Genomic DNA, 20,125 nt, shown 5'->3' on the forward strand with positions numbered 1-20,125 from the left:
AAGTGACTTGTTGGCTGTTTAGAGGAATAATGCAGAATATTTAACTTAAATATGTGCACATACTGCTTGGAATGCAGCTTTAAGTGCACAACACAATAAAAATTCAAAGCCAATTTAGAAAAATTAAGTGTTAATACATTGACACCAAAACAAAAATCCAATCAGTAGAACTGGAGTTATGAATGTTTAAAGTTTAAGGTTCAAAATAGTACCTAAAAGATCAAAGCACCAACTGCGAACATCTAGTCGTACGAGACAGGGTCAAAGTCATAAGTTAAAGATGACTGCAATGGAGCGTGGTTCAGATACAAGAAGTTGATTTGGTCCGGTCAGCACTTTCTAGTCTTAAAGTACAAGTGACTTACCTTCAGTAACGAAATGTCTGGTAGAGACATTCTAGTTGCAGATTCCTTACCTTAGAATTTTCCCCGCAGGCGTCAGACTGGATCTGGAGATTTTTCTTCAAGCTATACCCTTGTGCGTCGGTAGGTGGCGTCAGTCGACTCCGCAGGCATCGTGATGACGTCGGGAGTAGTACATAGACGCTGCCCTCACGCAGTGACGTCTGTTTCTTTTAACAACTTTCCACGCCTTGAGCACAGAGCCGCGAAGAACACTGAGATTGGTGTGCCAGAGCCAAGGACATGAAAGGGGGAAATCCCTGTCCCTAGAAATCAGTTCGCAAGCGGGGAGGATGGGTGGGCGGGTAAGGAATCTGCAAGTAGAATATGTCTCTACCAGATATTTTGTTACCGAAGGTAAGTAACTTGTAAACCTGATAGAGCCTTCTAGTTGCAGATTCCTTACCTTAGAATAGATACCCGAGCAATGCCATCCTCTGTGGTGGGCTGCAAATCAAGATCATACTAGAAAGTTCTGCAGGACCGAATGACCAAAGTAGCCACCTCGATGGACCTGACTATCCAGGCAGTAATGCTTAGCAAACATGCAGGGCCGCCCATGTAGCCGCCTGACAGATGTCCAGGACAGAACTCCACGTGCTAACGCAGTGGAAGCAGCAGTTGCTCTGGTGGAATGAGCAAGCAAGCCTTCAGGAGGTTGCTTTTTAGCCAAAGCATAGGACATTTTGATGCAAAGAAGCACCCATCGAGAGCTTTTGCACCGCCTTCCCTTTTTTTGGACCCACATAGCCAAGAGTTGATTGTCCACCCGGAAATCTTCAGTACGATTGAGGTAGAATGCCAATGCTCTTTTTGGGTCCAGACGGTGGAGTCTCTCCTCCTCATGGGAAGGATGTGGGAGTGCGTAGAAGTTAGGAAAAGTGATGGACTGGCCTACATGAAATGGTGTAACTACCTTGGGAAGGAAGGAAGCTCTAGTGCGTAACACCACTTTGTCAGGGTGTACAGACAAGTATGGAGGTTTTGAAGAAAGGGCCTGAAGTTCACTCACCCTGCGAGCAGAGGTGATAGCGACCAGAAAGACAATTTTGAATGTGAGGAGCCGCAAGGGACAATTATGCATTGGCTCAAAGGGAGTACACATCAAATAAGTAAGTACAAGATTAAGATCCCACTGAGGCATGATAAATGGAGTGGGAGGAAATAAGTGGGTGAGCACTTTTAAGAACCTACTCACAATAGGAGATTTAAAGAGTGAGGGCTGATCAGGTAGCCTAAGAAAGGCGGAAATAGCAGACAAATACCCTTTAAGGGTGCCCAAAGCAGAGCCCTGCTGGGCTAAAGAAAGAATGGGCAGAAGAACCTCTGACAGAGGGGCAGAGAGTGGATCAACAGATTTGTTGGCACACCATGCCACAAATTTATTCCAACAACAGGTGTATACAGTTTTAGTCGATGAACGCCTGGCTGCCAAGATAACATTGCAGACTTCGGGTGGAAGGGCAAATGCCTTCAACTGTTACTGCTCAATCTCCACACATGAAGGAGGAGGTTGGACAGGTTCAGGTGGAGAACCGTCCCCTATTGCTGCAACAGAAGATCTGCCAGAAGAGGCAGTCTGAGTGGAGGATCGATGGACATGCTCAATATCTCTGGGTACCACACTCTTCGAGCCCAGTCCGGAGACACCAAGATAACTTGGGCCCGGTCGTACTTGATTTTCTTGAGAACTCTGGGCAGAAGAGGTATAGGCGGAAAGGCGTAAAAGGAGGCCAGAGCTCCACTCGAGGCAAAAAGCGTCTCCGAGCGAGTGCCGCCTTGGAGACTCCAACACGCAAAAGTCCAACGCTACCATCCAGTCTCCTGGGTCTAAGGCATACAGAACCTGAGCCAGGGTGAGCATTTTGAATTTCTCCTTCTTGAGGAAGTAGTTCAGGTCCCGTCTAGGTCTAGGCTAGGACGTAAGCCCTTGTCCTCCTTTGGTATCAGAAAGTAGTGGGAATAACAACCACAACCTACTTCTGGCACAGGGACCCTTTCTATAGCTCCCTTGGCCAAAAGAACCACGACTTTCTGGCAGAGAAGCACCAAATGATCCTCTGGAAGATGATGGAAGGATTGTGGCATGTGTGGTGGTGCAGATTCGAGAGGGAGGGGGTAGCCCTTTCGAATGATTTGCAAAACCCACCCGTCTGTGGTGATACGTTCCCAGTGGGGTAGGTTATGGCGGATCCTGCCACCCAGTTGGTGGCAGTGAGGGGATGGACTAGTAGGGTTTGGAGACTGCAGCGAGGGCAGAGGTGGACTGCACAAACCTCTGGTTGCCTGTCCCACGGCCACATGGGATTCCGCGTCCTCGGCCACGCAAAGGCTGGCCAGCATGCGTGGCACGGTGGCTGGGTAGAGGAAGCAACAGGGCGCCTCTTCCGTGTCCACGAAAGGGACGAAAAGCGGACTGTGGTGGGTGAGTGGCAGAGGAAAGACCAAGGGACCGAGCCGTAGCCCGGGAATCCTTGAATCTCTCCAAGACAGAGTCTGCTTTGTCTCCGAAGAGACAGATGCCATCAAAGGGCATGTCCATGAGCGACTGTTGGACATCCCCTGAGAAGCCAGAAGTGCGCAACCAGGCGCGGCACCGTAAGGCCACTGTCATTGCAACTGATCTGCCCAGAGAGTCGGTCGTATCCAGCGTACAATGGATAGTGAACTTCGCCGCATCTCTCCCAGCTTTCACTGCATGGGAGACAATAGCACAGGCCTCCTCCGGTATCTGCGGCAGGACTTCAGCAACCATATCCCACAGGGAGTGGGTATAACGGCCCAAAAGACATGCAGTGTTCACAGACCGCAGTGCGAGGCTGGAGGAAGAAGAAAACTTCTTGCCAAATTGTTCCAGCCTTTTGGATTCCCTATCCAGGGGTGCGGAAGGGAACATGCCTGAAGAAGAGGAAGCCTGGATAACAAGACTCTCAGGGGTGGGGTGTTGGGACAGGAATTTTGGGTCATTTGGTGCGGCCCGATGACGGCGAACAATAGTCCTGGTCACAGGAGCCCCTGTGTTGGGTTTGGACCATGTACCCAAAAGCACATCAGTGAGGCCCTCATTGAATGGTAAAAGGGGTTCTGAAATAGATGCCCCAAGCTGAAGCACCTCCGTCAGGAGATTAGACCTGACTTCTACAGTAGGTAGCTCAAGGCCGAGGACCTCAGCTGCCCTACTTACCACCATACTGTAAGTACCTCCCTCCACCGTAGCCACGGTAGGAGGGGACAGCATACCAGGGTCATAAGTATCCAGACCACTGGCTTCAACCAAATCCTGTGCCCAGGCCATAGCTGGGTCATCCTGGTACTCATAAGGGTCCAGGGACCCCTCCAATACCTCCCCGTATTCGTACCCATAGGAAAAAGGGTCCGATTCTGACCTCTGGCGAATATGCCCCACCGAAACCGATGGCGGCATTGGCTGACACCGCTCCGACGTCATCGGTGATAAGAATTGGGTCGACGTTGATAGTGGGCACTACCTACGTCAGGAGAGTCCATAATAAACCCGGCGCCGGGGAAGCTCTCGAAGGTGTGACCGCCGTCAGTGTGGATCTGCGCACAGATCCAGAGGTGACCTTGGTGGCCGGGGCCGAAGCGGAACCCGGAGGCCCCTCAGCCAAACCCCTTGGGCCCGAAGGCGCCGTATTGGGGTCGGCCCGCCCAAAGATGAGGCGCATGGCCTCGTAAAACTCCTTTAGTTGGGCGAGGGTCGCTCCGGCATACTCGGGGAAGCGCAGAGTCAACCCAGACGCAGGCTCCAAGGACGCAGGCTCCAAGGACGGAGGCCTAGTGCGTGGACTCTATTCCCGCATTGCGTCAGCCGAGCGACTGGGTGAAGTCGGAGAGCAATGGGACTTCGACTTCTTACCTTGACCCGAGGATTTCGAAGAAGACGAGTGGTGATGACTCCGCGACCGATCGAGACCTTCGTCTCGAGCGAAACCGGGACCTACATGGAGTCGAGTGCTGGTCCACCATTAGCTTTAGGGACCACTTCCTCAAAGTTTTCGGGTGCATGGCCGACACTCGGAGCACGACTTCGGGTCGTGTTTGCGCTCAAGGCACCACAGACAAACGCGATGAGGATCCGTCACCGACTTTGTCCGATGGCAGTCCTCACAAGGCTTGAACCCGGTCTTCGGGGACATCTCAACGCACCAATGTCGTACACAAAAGCTTCGACAAAACGTTCGAATTCGGCCAAAAAATAGCCAGGGTAGCTCTCTCCGGATCAGCGCGTGGCACAGAAAGAAAAGAACTGACATCACTGCACGAGGGCGGTGTCTATGTACTACTGCTGGCATCATCACGGCGACCACGACACCTGCGGATTCGACCGACGCGCAATGGTGTTGCTCGAAGAAAAGTCTCCAGATCCAGTCTGACGCCTGGGGGGAAATTCTAAGGTAAGGAATCTGCAACTAGAAGTCTCTATCAGATAACATTTTTGAAGAAAAATGTCTGAGAAGGTAAAGTTCAGCGAGGCAGAGCCACAGGTGGTGTTCGAGGAGGGAGCTTCGTTGCCAAATGGCCTTGTGCCGAAGCCACAGTGTAGATTTCTACATTCAAACTTGGTCACCGAAACGGAAGTCAAAAACTCCAGCGGGACGAGGCAGAAAGCTGTAGCCAAAGACAGCTCCACAAGCTCGGATAGCTGTTTGGTGATGGACCGCTGAAACAGATTTGGTGCTGTGGAGAAGAACGTAGTGAGAGAAGCCGCAAAGTCAATCTGACTGGCAATGCACCTCAGGCAAATTTTGTTCAAGTCCTCAGTTTGGGAAATTAGGCTACTTTAGCACCATAACCAAGGGTCCAGGAGGGGTTTCAGGGCTCCTTCAGGCTTGGTCTAGGTGCAGGTACAAGATCTGGGAGCCCATTATGTCCCTGTGGCTCTCAACATGAGGCCATCAAAACTAGCGGGTAATAGAGAGACAAAGGGGAAGAGTAGAACAAAGGATGGGGGTAAGATAGGTGAGGGCAAAAGGAGAGGAAAGTTGCACAGAAGTTGAGGTTGAGGTAAACAGGTGAGGTGGTAAGAGAAATATAGAGATCCATGGTCGAGAGCAATGTGAGAGAAAGGAGCAAAATAATTAGGTCTAGAAAGAGGTTGGGTAAAGAGAAGTGAAGCAAAGTGAAAGGTAAAGCAAAGGTGAAGGGTATAGAGAATGTGTGGAGAGAAAAAAAAAGGTGATTTATAGAGGTAGGTGAATTAGAGAAAGAGGTGAGGTTGATGGAGAGGTAAAAAAAGAGAATGATGTAGAGAGAAAGTTGTGGGGTAGAGAGAGGTAGACAAACAGGAGAGAGTCAGGTGTATAAAAGGTCAGCCAAAGTGAGTTTAGGTCAAAAGGTTGAGTTGAAATAGAGAAGGAGGTGCACAGCGATGAGAACCCGAGAGAGAGAGCATGTAATGATAGAGAAAAAGTTGCAAAGAAAGATACCACAAAAGGAGTAAGATAGTGAGGGAGGTATAGGGAACAGCGATAGAGGGGGAGAGCTGAGGGCATGAACAAGTAGGAAAATAAACTGAAAGGGCAGGTAGCGAGAAAGACACTGGGCTGAGAGAAGAGGTAGTGAGAAACATTTGGTTGAGAGAAATGAATTAGAGAGGTGAAGTAATGAGTGGTGATGTTGGGAGCAGAAAACAGAGGTTCAGAATAGAGGGGTGAAACAGATGGAGGAAAGATATAGGAGGGAAGATGTAAACAGCAGAGATGTGGGGTAGAGAGACAATGTAGGTAGAGGAGTAGATATGCAACACAACAGACAGAGCAGTGAGGTTGTGAGAGGGAGGCAAGTAGATGAATGTATATTGAGAGAGGTGTGTTAGCCAGAAGTGAAGTAGAGAGAGAACGAAAGTAGATAGAGAATTGAAACAGATGGGTATGTACATAGCGGTATTTAGAGAGAAGTATAGAGAGACTGTCAGAGAGGGATGATGTATGACTGGTGAGAAGAAATTAGAGATAGATAAGGATTCTTTTTTTAATTTCTCACCCACTGCCTGAGAGCATGAGGGTTAAGGCTGGCCAAAATAGGAATACATGCTAAGTTTCTGTTGTGGAGAATACCCAGTTGTCAAAAAAAAAAAAAAAAAAAAAAAAAGACTTTTGTTTAGCATACATATTGCAGCAGGGCTTTTGACTGCCCCAACCACTGTACCAGGGGCCTGCTTGTAAGTGGAGAACTGAAAGAAATTGGCCTATTGAAGAAATAAGTGCACAACTGTCTTCTCACTGGGAACCAAGTACCCCATTGTAGCACATAACTTATGGTAGCAAAGCAGAGCAGACCAAAACCTACTCAGGGAGGTGATGTGGCTAGTAATCTCAAACCGCTGACATATAGCAACTCAGTAAATCATTGTCTAGACAGTGCTTTTCTTGATAAGGAAAAAGTACATTTATGACACTTACATTACTAAATGCTGTGCTTTAATTTACAAATACATATCCAAGGTAGACGGAAATACCCTTGGTGACATTTTGAAATCACTTTTGACCCCTAGTGGATCATGGCCCCTATAATCATATCTACCTCATCTATATTAAATGCAACATCACAACATACAGGGGGTGCAGTGCTAAATAAAGCAGGCCTATTGGTTTTGGCAAGAGGTCACACATTAATAAAAGGATACTGACAAGTTAAGATCCACCATTAAAGCCAACAGAATCCAAAAGCATATTCAAAGGCATTCATGATTAATAAAAAACACTGCACTGATTACCAATAATCACTGTCAACAAGATACTTTAAATAAAGCCTTGGATATTAAAATACCATGTGTCAGTATTTCTTTAACACATTCAGCCCACATAAAAAGACCTACACTCCAGAGCTCATGAGCAAAAGCTCATGCTCTAGGAGTTCTTTAAAATCCATAGAAACCTCTCCTGAGGTCATGCACATTAGAGTCCAGGAAATTTAGTGTACATTTTTAATTATGTTGTTAGGGGGGGGTTGCTGCACTCCGTGTAGTCCATACAAGTTTGAAAGATAAAGTTGGTGGTGTCTGCTCAAATTTGGGGCACCACAGGCACTGAATAATTATGTAAATTAGCACTCACAGGGTAGAATGAGGTGATCCAAGGATATTTTATTAGCATTTTTTGCCCTCTGTTTCTTTAAGCAGTCTTCTGCTATGCATTTTTGTCTTGCTTTTATTCTCTGGTGGGTCTCGGACATCCATGGCTAGTATGGGTTTGTTGGGTCCGGTGGGGCAAGGCCCTCCAACACCCCACAGGGTCCCTCTGCCTGTAGCCCTTGTGCTTTGCGGGAGCAGGCTTTTTCATTTCTGTTTCCACTGCACTAGGAGCAAACTCCTTGGGGCTCCAGCTCATGGGAGCCTTCACATTCCTCTGTCCACATGAGCGTAAGCAGGGGGCGAAACACCCAAGTTGGTGTTCCCAGGACAGTACTTTCATGTGGCAGGTCCCAATGGATGGGGACTCTGGGGCCATATGAGGCTCTGGGGAAGGGTCCTACTCATGTACCCTCCTTAAAACAGTTGAATGTGTCAATCTCTAGTTGCTGGCTCACCCAAGAACATTTTTATGAATCTCAGGGGAGCTCTACACACTTGTTAGCAACTTTGAGAAAAGGTCTAATTCTTTAAATGAGCCTAGCTCCAGCTCTTTGGGCTGTTTTGAATGACCAAGGGCTTATTATGCTCATGCCAGCAAACCCAAGCCACCAGAGGCATTTTCAATATGCCCTCTGGCTCTAAAGGGGCACACTTTGTAGGGAAGCTGGTTTTACCAGCTCCCTGCACCAATCTTCTTGTCTGCTTTATCACAGGTCCCTCCTGGCTGGTGGGCAGTGGAGTCACCAGCCCTAAAGACACCAATCTAGTTCTGGGGGTCAGCTGTAGGCAAAGTCCTTAGTCCATCACAGGTATCAGGTGGCTTCTTCCAGCTGTCCATGCTTCTGGTGTTGTGGATGTCTAGGGTCTTGCTCCCTGTCCCTTCCTTGTGCAGGGATTAATAAGTTGGATGTCACATTGTAGCGCCACCCCTGTCCCAACACTCTGGCACAGCATTCTACAAGAGTCCAAAATGGCAGTGCCTTCTCAGAGCTGTGGTTATAATAAGGGGAAAACCCTCCCTTGTGGTCACTCCAAACACGGTTCTTGGGCAGCTCATCCTCAAACTGGTTTTGGAGCTAAGGTGGCTAGAGGGACAAAGGAAGGAAGTGGGTCTGGTTGTCTATTCATCTGCTTGTGACATGGTAGGACACTTTGCAGTCAAAGTAATTCTTGGGCAGAGAACCCAGGACATCCTTTTAAGGGAAGGTCAGAAACTGCCCCACATTCAAGGCCTTTGCCCTTTGTTTAGGAGCATCCACATTTCACCCCAGAGGATCCATCCAGCTGCCAAGTGACAGCTGAATGCTCCAAAGTTTTAGGCAGAAAACCTAGTAGTTTTTTTTTTTTTTTAAAGTATATGTTGCTCACTAGTTTGTCAAAATTCGATTTTACCATTAAATTGGATTTTCAATAAGTATAAAAATGAGTCCTTAAATTACTTCTCTGGATTATATCGGCTCAAATTTAGCAGTTACTAAATGTATCAATGTAGCCCAGTGTTTCCTAATGCAAACAGCCACTCCTGCTACCGTGAAAAATAGCTTTTGAGGATATTTTACTGTAATGACATGTTCAGCATTATTTTTACACGTCAGATCCATAAATCCCCTACCATTAGGGATAATAAGGCCTATTTATGGGTGACGTAATATTTAAAAAGAAGGTTTAGGCCTGTCAAAAAGGGGTTATTTTGACAGGTTGAATTTGCAATTTAAAACTGCCACAGGTATGTTACATATGGACAGCTAATAGGACTTGCACAGTGAGTTTCTCATGTGCAGCCCGCATATGCATGTGCACACGTGTTCATGTGTACCCGGTCAGTGCCCATCACCCTACCTGTGCTGTAATGGCCTTATCTTAAAAGGCCGACACTGGGGGTAAAATCGCTCAGTCCAATTACCATGACATTACAATCAGTGACAGTGTTGTGCAGGGTTTGGGTTCTACTATCAGGAAGCTTGTGCAATGGTCTAAAAGATTTAGAATTTTTCTTCTTGATGTTTAGAAGGAATACTTTGGAGAATGAAACGAGCTTATGATTAGATTAAATAATGTCTTGTCAAACCGAGTTAAAAACCAACAAAAAAGGCAAATCAAAATATGACTGCCCTCCGGAGTAGAAAACTACACTGAATAAACACCCTTTATGCCTAATAACAGAATGAGAGTACAGCAGATCAAAAGTAATGGTTCCATGGGTCTTCTTTCAGTGTCAGTCCTGGTTTATGCACTCTATGAACATCTGTGATTCACATGCTTACTTCATAACACCAGGATAAACCTAACCTTTCTGAATGCAAGTATTTTATTCATGTATATACTTTTGATAGGTGTTATAATTTACAGTGGTGAAGATGGTGACGTGCTCATAGTGCAGTGATGTAAACAGTAAAATATGATAAAACATGCTATATACATAGGAAAAAATATATATGTATATATACATATCTTGTTTTACTGTTCTCATCACTGCAACTATGAATACCTCATTGGGTTCATAGTAAGAGTAAACAAAGGATCCACATCTGGACATATCCCAGATTTCTAGGAAGAGTCAGAAATGGGTGAATTAACAAAATAATGGAAAGCCACGCTGGTGATACCAAAGAAAGAAACCCATTCCGTAAGATATGTATGCTTAAACACTCCCATTACATTGGGTACAGGAACAATTGGTCAGCAGATTGTGATGCAAACTGGCCCCTGACAATCATTGTCATAAAATAATAAAAATGGATCTCATACCTATATTCAGAGGTGCTGTCAGTTCCAGAAGCATGATGTCCATCATGGGAGGAAATGTTCCATCACTGTATTCTATGGGTCTGTACATGTTCTTCACAAAATATTTGTTGTAATTCGCTTGTTCCAAACTAGTAATTCCCACAAGTACTCTAGTATCAGAAAGGCTAAAAAGTAAACAATATTTCAAAATTAAAAATTATCTCTCAATGCTACCTCATATGCTGATTTGCAATCACTAGCTACTTTTTCATGAATAGCGGAACATTTTTATGTTTGCATGCTTTGAGGTTTGACAGAGCAAACAAGGATTTCAGGCACTTCATGAAGTGAGAGCATTGTCAGCCTTCCAACCCAATCCTCCACTTTTGATCTAGCTTTGAAGGTCCAAACTCTGACAATTCTCTTTGCAAACGCCACACCCTGAATAACCATACATAATGCTCCACTGAAAAATAGCAAAATATATAAAGTTGGCCACTCCTGATGTTCTAAGATGTTTGTACCCTACAATCATGTCAAATCTAAGAAATACCTTCATCCAGAAGGCAGTAATTTTCCCAGATGCACAAAAGGTTACTCAAATGATGTTTTGTCTTTCCCTAGGATCAGCATAAATCTGAGACAGATAGAGGGAACATGTGCATGTTTAGAGGTGACTATAATTGCCTGTATATTAGGATTCCTTTACTTGCTACAGAGCAAAGTAAAATCTACTTTGAATCACGAAACAGGGTTCCATTTCCTTGTTCAGGCTTCATCACTGCAGTTAACATTCATAATGATTTAATACGGACAGGTTTTATAGGAGGAGATTTTCAAAATAGTAAAAGTTGCATGAGGCTTAAGCAAACCCCCTAGCAAACGAGTGATATGTTTAACATACAAAGATTTAAACATCTCACACTTCAGTAGCCATCATATTATAAATACATTTCAAGATCTAAAAATTTACTATATATCTCAACATATATCCGACTCTTTACCTTCAGGGTCCCAACCTCTCCAATATAGCATTTTACTAGCAAAGTTTATAACTGTAATATTCCACAGAGACAGATTCATGTGAGGTAAATGCTACCTAGTGCTCCCATCAACACGTCCCTACATATCTTATCTGTAAAAGACATGACTCATGCGCTTATAGCCATACGCATTCTACTGTAAATGGTACGAAGATCTAATGTAAAACATTGGATCCGTAACTGTTTAAGCAATCCCCTTGCATGCCCGTAGGTGTGTTCTTCAGCTCCGTGTGGTGTTTGCATCTAAGCCAGAAGTGACATGTGCAGTGCCTATATAGGCACCACATCAGCACACTGACCTCAGTTCATGATTGTTTTTCCGCACCAGAAGCACAGAGCCAAACAGGTGGAATGATCAGTGTGCCAAGATAAGGTCTTGATACATCTCTTCAAAGTGAGATTTGCAGTTCACAGAATCAGGGAGAATGGGAGGGACACCTGAGGCAGGTCTACAGACTGTTTTACACTAAGTCCTGGAAGACTGAATGGGCAAAATGCCCTTCATGCCATACCCGATTGTTTAGGCAGTAGTCTTTGGTAAATGGGTAAAGCGCATCCCATGTAGCTGTCTGACAGAGGGACAGAACTCAGACTCCTCTAGCTAGAGTAGTTGTTGCAACATTAGCTCTGGTAAAATGACTTAAGCCTTCAGGGGGCTCCTTCTTAGCCATTACGCAGCAGATTTTAGTAGAGGACAATCCATCTGGAGATGATCTTCTTGCGAACTGCCTTGCCTTTCTTCACACCCGTAAAACCAACAAAGACTTGATCCTCCACCCAGAAGTGTTTGCTAAGATCAAAGTAAAATGACAGCACTCTTTTGGTCCAGATGGTCTTTATTCGCTTCTGATAGAGCGTTCCGTACTAATAATTTACCTGGCTCTTGGGCCGATGAATCTTTTGACCAAGTGGGACTCTCTTCACCCGAGATCAGTCAATTAATCTAATCAATAATCAATAACGAACATATCCAATACCCTGATCAACATAACACTTAACAATTAATCCAGAAAACATTTCGACGAACCATGACCTTTCGGTCATGAATAACCACACCAGTTTATTCGAAGTTAATGAATTTATTTCCCTATATTAACAAAGCTAGCACAATATAGATGTCTCAACACCAAATGATATATGTAAATGAACATTGATAGCTGTCCATAACGGCGGAAAAGATGCAATCTATGCAGCATTTGAATGACAATGCCTTCGATAATGGCAACGCAAACTACTAAAACTATAATCTGTAATGAGCTAATTGCATACATTAGTCAGCATAACAAGGTCTCAAATTGCATCGTGCAACAAAAGGAATCCTCATCTAACCTCAGATTAGCATCGGCATGTGGGACTTCATGCAAAAACAATTTTGTAACATTAATTTAGAAAACTCCTAACTAGGGCTCTTATCAAAAATCAGCAGTTGGTTACCTAAAAGAAACACAATGCAATTGTACAATTTCCTTTCATATTTACCAAATTCAATCAGCATTCAAAGAGGTCTTCGTCTCACAGGTACCGTTTTCAATCAGCATGGAACGGGGCAAAGGGGCAGGGTGGACGGGGCAGTTGCCTCACGGCGGCAAGATAAACTACTACTTCATGCAAAAGGGACAGATCAAAGTTAAAGTCTCTAGGGCGAGAATTTCTTAAAAGTCTCTCGAAGACGGCAAAATGACGAAGTCAGCAAGATGGGCCATAATGGCCAATGTCCTGCAAAATGGCGGGTAATGGCGAGTAATGGCAATGATGTCCGGGTAATGGCTGTAATAGCAAAAATGGCTATAAAAATGGCTGGTAACGGCAATAATGGCTTCTTTCTCCTTGTGCACCTGGTTTAAATAGACAACAGTTCAAATCCAGTAGGGTCTTCCATTGGAGGGTTCATAGGTTGGCTTCAAATTGTCCAATCAAAAACAACAGTTCTCAAGCTTTTACTTAAGCATACATTATCCTTGGAGACGGTTACGTAAGTTGCAACATTTTATACCAATTAACTCACTTTCAGAGCTTCCATTGTCCGCACCTGCAGATTGACCTTGGAGCAAAGAAGAAGATGCCAGGCTGGCACGAAACCTTAAGATAAGCATGTGAACGATCTCAGTGGAAAAGTACAGCTTCAAGCAAGAATACACGTTTATTAGCACATTGGAAAAATACGAGCATCTAAATCGTGAGACAAGACAACTAGGCCGAAGCCTGCACTAAAGTTGTGCTAAGCTAAAACATTTAAAACAAGCAAATCATAGCACACGTTTACGATTATGTCGGATTAGTGCACTTCTAATACATCACGTTATATAAAGCACGCTTATAAATGTTGGCAAACTACTCTGAGGGCACATTTGTCCCCGTACAATCTTTATTCGTTCGATTAAAGTCACACTTGATTATTGCGGCACTACGTTTAAGCGCTAATAAATGTAAAACCTTCATTTCTGCGTCATCAATCCCTCCTCTGATGACTACTTGTCATCACACAAAACTATTCCCACAAATTTTATTCCATTAAAATTCTGTCAGTTCTCTTTGCCTTTTAGTTCCCCTTGTCCTTGCTTTGTATTCTTCTGCCATTCTTTTCATCATTTTCTCTTCCTTCCTTCTCTTGATTCTTGCCATAATCATTATTATTCCCCTTTTTATTCCCCAAATTCCAAAGATACAAATCAGTACTATTAATATTCCCTGTATTATTTTTAGCAATATTCCATTCCAAATGCCACCAAGCCAATTTCCTACTGAAGCAAGTCCCTTTCCAACCTTCTCCCACACTCCTGGTTCTTTCAATTCCTTCAAATCTGCACTCTCTTTTGTTAGATTAGCAAGCATTGTTTTAATCTTTGCACTGTTGTCTGGAATATACGTGCAACAGTGGCGCGCACCAAGCATTTTGCAAACGCCGCCATCCTTTGCTAAAAGAATGTCTAAGGCAAGCCTGTTTTGAAGAGTCATAGCTCTTTCCGCTGCAAGTTCAGCATCCATCAGGATCATAGCACCTGAAAACTTTGTCAACATGTTATCCACTATAGTAGACAACTTTCTTATTTTGATGGAATTCAACACAACTCCCAATGAAGGAATCATGGCTCCAAATATATCTCCTACCACAGCAGCTGCGGTCTCTCTTTTCTGGATACGATGGGATCCAGATGTCTTTGGAATCATCGATAGGTCATCCAGTTGATAAACCTTTGGGGACACTATACCCAAATAACATCTCCCCCACCATCCTTTTGGAAGACGATAATAGGCATTATGCCCACAAATGTAATATACACCTGGTATGACAGGATCAAGTCCGTTCAGCATGAATGTCCATTTGGCCTTAAAGATAAACGTATGTTTACATTCACTCGCTCCTACAAAAATGTTATCATAATAAGATTCACCTCGATATATACAAAATTTCCCTACATGCCAAGCATCTAAAGCTATTCTCCCTTGTGTTTTTATTGCGGCAAAAGCATAATTATCTACTGAAGTCCTCTTATGTAGCTCCTTTTCTAATTTCGCATTCATTTGTGCCCTTCTATCATCTGTGCGATCTAAAAAGCTTATTTCTACTGCAGAGAGCGAGCAGGTAAGATTTTCCCTGTGAGCATGAGCTGTTTCAAAAGGTTGCATTGGCTCGAAAAATTCCCTCATTATTTTTGCATCCCAATCTTTAGCGATCTGGCTTAGCTGCGTGATTATAGGAACATATGCAAAGGTAACATCATAATTTGAGTAAAAATACTGTATGTTGGTTTGACCATAAAATCTAGAAGTTACTATACTACATGTAATCCCATATGTAAGAGGCATGTGGTGGTAAGTCACCCCTTCCGTTACCGATGTCGGTATCTGTGTACACACATAACAATCTTTTGCATCCATAGTCTCAACATATTCTGTTAGCAAGCGATAGAAAACATTATACGAAAGCTCTTTCTTATCATGCAAGTGTCTCTTATCTAATTCTAGTCTTTTCAGTGCAGTTAGTTCAGTGACAGTAACAGGAGCATAGGTAGAAGCATCAATTCTTTCATTCTCACTCTTACCATGCATTGCAAGCACTATTATCATTATTAGTACACATGCGGTTATCAAGCCTATACACACATATTTACAATGTTTCATTCTACTGTTTTGTGTAGCCATGATCTGTATAGAATCAGAGAGCTAGAAGCACCTGTAAAAGAAAACGATTTAGCAATTCAGTTACAAAGCTGAACGAGCGCAATGTTCACACAGTTTTCTTCAGAAGCCCAGTCACTTATCGGTTAGCAGCATTTGTCTCAATTCGGCAATAACTCAGAACTCAGTCTCTTTCAGTTAGCAATGTTGTCTCAAATCGGGTTTAAGAGTCAATCAGGTTATCAAAGTCTTATCAGGTTAGCAAATGTCTCATTCGGTTTAGCAATGTCTCAGCTGGTTGTATCACGTTAGATTGTAGCAAGCAATGTCATTTATCACCCTTTCAATCAACAGTGTCCATAAAACAATTCTTTTCTATTGGTATCTCTTCTTCTTCGTTCGAGGCTAAGAGATACAAATTCGTCGGTCCAATCGTCATTGACTACATATGCCCATTCTGGACCGGAATATCTCCTGTTTGGTATCCTTTTCCTTTTCAATTTTGCCTCTCTCTTTGATTCTGCCTCGCTGGTACTTTCCTCTTTGGCCAAGTCTTTTTCTTCACTTGAGGTTGGTACCACGACAGACACTTCCTTTCTTTTCTATTTCACTTTTGGCCCTTCGTCATTCAACTTTTCTCTAGTTCCTAGTTTTACTGGCGATATACTTTGTCTTTTCTTTGCACTGTGTCCACTTGATGGACCTGCGATCTCTTCTGAAGAAGTTTGAGCAGTTTCGTTCTGTTCTGCCTTGTCCCCTTGTTCTGGTGAGACAATCACGTTTTCTTTTTCGTTTTCGGTACCGTTTGCTTCTGGGAAAGCCCTCCTCTGATCAGGCTCTCCTGCTTTTTCACCTCTTTCGAGCCCTTTGTCACCGTTACTTTCTTCAGGCTCTTTGTCACTTTCAGCTGCTTCAGGCTCTTTGTTACCTTCAGCTGCTTCGTCGCTGTCTGATGTTTCTCCTTGGTCTTCCCCAAGTGAGTCTGTTTCGTCCTCAGAGAATATTTCTCTCCCCTCTATGTCTGCCTGTCCGCTTCCTCTTCTGTTTTGCTCTGTCTCAGCGCTCGGCACTTTATTATCAGGGACTGGCAGTTTCAGCGCTTCAACTTCCTCATCTGTGGGACACAACACTTTCTTTGTATGACTGGCGTGAATCCAGTTGGGAACCCCCGCACACTTCACAGCGGTAGTTGTCGTCAGGATCACTTGGAAAGGGCCTTTCCAACAGGGTTCTAGACACGACCTCCTCACGTGCTTCTTTGTCACGACACAGTCACCTGCTTTCAGTGTGTGTCCTGGACCTTGGATTGGTGGCAAGGTGGTTGCTTCCACCTGGTGAGAGAAAGAGCGAACCACGTCAGCCAGACCTTTGCAGTAGTCTAACACCATATCATCTGTAATATTCAAAAGCGCGTTTGCAGGAACTGCAGGAAGTCTCATGGCCCTGCCCATGAGAATTTCGTGCGGGGACAATCCAGTCTTTCTGTCAGGGGTGTTTCTCATTGACATTAACACCAAAGGCAACGCGTCAGGCCATTTCAAATTTGTCGATGCACATATTTTTGCCATTCTTGATTTCAGTGTACCATTCATTTGCTCCACCAGTCCTGAGGCTTCTGGGCGATAGCTACAATGCAGTTTTTGCTCAATGTTCAGCGCTGCGCAAAGTAACTTTATCACCTCGTTATTGAAGTGACTGATCTATTCACTATCTGATTCTAAAGAGATCGGGAATCCGAAACGTGGTATCAACTCCCTCAACAATAGTTTTGCAACTGTAAGGCTGTCATTTCTACGTGTAGGGTATGCTTCAATCCAGTGACTAAAAATGCACACAATCACCAACACATACTTCAGACCTCCATGCACAGGCATCTCAATGAAGTCCATCTGCATTCTGCTGAACGGGCCACTCGCCCTGCCAATGTGGCTCGCGTTCACAACTGTTCCCTTCCCGGGGTTCATCTGCTGACAAATGACACATCGATGGCAAACTGCTTCTGCAGCTTGACGAAATTTGGGGTTAAACCAATCAGTTTTGAACAATCTTATCATGGCATCTCTCCCTAGGGGAGCCTGCCCATGATAGAACAGCGCTAGCTGCGATAAGAGACTATTTGGCAAAACAAATTTTCCCTCATTTGAAACCCATAACTCATCTGGTCTCTTTGTACATTGTGACTTAATCCAGGAATCTCTTTCATCCTCCCTGACGCTATTCTGTAATGCTTTTAGTTCATCCATTGTATCCACGACCTTCAAGGCAAATGCTTCAGCTGGTTCAAGCTCTGGCTCACTTATCGAATTCCATTCATCCCTGAGCAATATACAGTTCAAGGCACAAAATCTTGCGACTTGATTCGCATATGCGTTTCCCAAGGAAACATAGTCCTGTCCTTTTGTATGAGCACTACACTTTACCACTGCAATTTCGGATGGCATTTGAATGGCGTGTAACAATTCCCTTATTCTCTCCCCGTTTTTCACTGGGGACCCTGAAGAGGTCAGGAAACCTCTTTGTGACCATAGTTGCCCAAAGTCGTGCACAATTCCAAACCCATACTGACTATCAGTGTAAATGGTAACCTTCATCAATGTAGACAATTGGCATGCTCTTGTAAGGGCTACAAGCTCTGCTACTTGTGCAGAATAGACTCCTTGAAGCCAGGACGCTTCCAAGACACCTGTTACAGTACATACAGCATATCCTGCTTTCAAAATTCCCATTGCATCTCTTAAACATGACCCGTCAACAAAAATAATTTGGTCATTTTCATCAAGCTTAGTATCCTTAATGTCAGGTCGAGGTTTTGTGCAAAATTCAGTCACCTGAAGGCAGTCATGCTCGACGTCTTCAGCGTTCTCAATTTCAGCATTTTCACCGGGAAGCAAGGTTGCTGGATTCAACGTAGTGCACCTTTTCAGCTGCACATTCGGTGAGCCCAGAATTATCGTCTCATATCTTGTGAGTCTTGCTCCAGTCATGTGTTGCGTTCAGGAGCGGGTCAAAAGTATCTCAACTGAGTAAGGGACCATGACTGTTACTGGGTGTCCCATCACTATTCCTTCACTCTGAGTGAGGCTGATACCAACTGCTGCTACGGCGCGCAAACACCCTGGAAGTGCTGCTGCGACCGGATCCAAAGTAGCCGAAAAATACGCTACTGGTCTGTTTATGCCACCATGGGCTTGGGTCAAGACAGACAAAGAACATGCATCACGTTCATGACAAAACAATGTGAAAGGCTTTGTGTAGTCAGGCATACCTAAAGCTGGAGCCCTGCACATGCATTCTTTCAATTCAATAAAAGCATCCATCTCATCTCCTTTCAGCTCAATTTGATCCAAGGCATCCTTCTGGGTCAGTTTCAGTAAAGGCTTTGCTAGAGTTGAGAAGTTGGGAATCCACTGGCGACAGTAGCTCACCATTCCCCAAAACTTTCTCACCTCCCTCCTTGTCTTTGGTGGACTCATTTGAAGTACACTTGTTATTCTTTCCTTCATTATTCTCCGTGACCCTTTCTCTATTTGGTGACCCAAGTATTTCACTTTCTTCTGACAGAACTGCAATTTTGAAGGAGACACCTTGTGTCCATTCCTTCCCAAGTGGTTCAGTAGGGCAATAGTGTCAGCTGTGCAGTCACTTTCTGTCTTAGATGCAATCAGTAAGTCATCAATGTACTGTACTAGGGTTGACTCGAATGGCAATTCTAACGCTTCCAAGTCTTTCTTTAGAATCTGATTGAAAATTGACGGTGACTCAGAAAACCCTTGAGGAATTCGACACCAACTGTAAACTCTGTCTAAGAATTTGAAACAAAAGAGAAATTGGCTGTCCTCATGAAGAGGCACCGAAAAGAATGCTTGTGACAAGTCAATGACTGAGAACCACTCGGCATCGCAGGGGACTTGAAACATTATCACAGCTGGATTTGGTACTACAGGGCAGCATTTAATTATGATGTCATTTATTTTCCTCAAGTCCTGCACAATTCGGACCTTTCCACTCGGCTTTATTAGTCCCATGATTGGGGAATTACATGGACTGCTTAACACTTCTTTCAGTACTCCCTGTTTTACAAACTCGTCAATGAGTTGGGCAGCTTTTATGAGGGTGTCTTGTGACATGTGGTATTGTGGGGTCTGGGGAAAGGTTGCATTGGGTTTTACTGTCACTTTCACTGGTTCCACTCCTTTCACCAATCCCACTTCCTTTCCTGTCATATCCCACACTTCTTTTCCGACTGTTTCTCGCAATTCAACTGGAATATCTTCTTCAGTTATCATCGGAAAAAGTGTAATCAGAGGATATTCCTCATCGACAGTTTCCATCTCGTCCCCTTCTACACTTTCCTCTTCTTCCCAATCACTGCTCGTCTGAATTCTAATTCCATCGTCCGAACACCTAATCGAGCATCCCAATTTGCACAATAGGTCTCTCCCTAATAGTGCTATCGGGCTTGAGTCACATACCACAAATTTATGTGACCCTTGATAGTTACCAATGCTGACTGGTACTGGATCTGTGATTGGGTTCGTCAGGTGCCTGTTTGCTACTCCCACTACTTGAACTGTCCTCCCTGAGAGTGGCAAATTTGGTACTTCAATGCTCCTAACAGTTGAACGTGTGGCTCCTGTGTCAACTAAGAATGAGACACGATGACCCATTACTCTTCCCTCTACATATGGACCCTTTTGATCAACTTCCAAGGATGCTGCAAGCACACAATCTCCCTCCTCTCC

The 20,125-nt window shown here is 44.3% G+C and overlaps 1 protein-coding gene across 2 annotated transcripts in view; it reads right to left on the minus strand.

Annotated features, from left to right (window-relative positions):
- The window catches only part of OVCH1 (ovochymase 1), a 1,177,845-nt gene that overhangs the window by 157,545 nt on the left and 1,000,175 nt on the right, over positions 1 to 20,125 (minus strand). For both annotated transcript variants that reach the window (XM_069228188.1, XM_069228187.1), the window contains one exon: positions 10,243 to 10,406. In XM_069228188.1, the coding sequence (XP_069084289.1) occupies positions 10,243 to 10,406 (164 nt within the window). The remainder of the gene's footprint in view (positions 1 to 10,242; positions 10,407 to 20,125) is intronic.

Source organism: Pleurodeles waltl, chromosome 4_1 (assembly GCF_031143425.1).
Source record: "Pleurodeles waltl isolate 20211129_DDA chromosome 4_1, aPleWal1.hap1.20221129, whole genome shotgun sequence".
Taxonomy (NCBI): Eukaryota; Metazoa; Chordata; class Amphibia; order Caudata; family Salamandridae; genus Pleurodeles; species Pleurodeles waltl.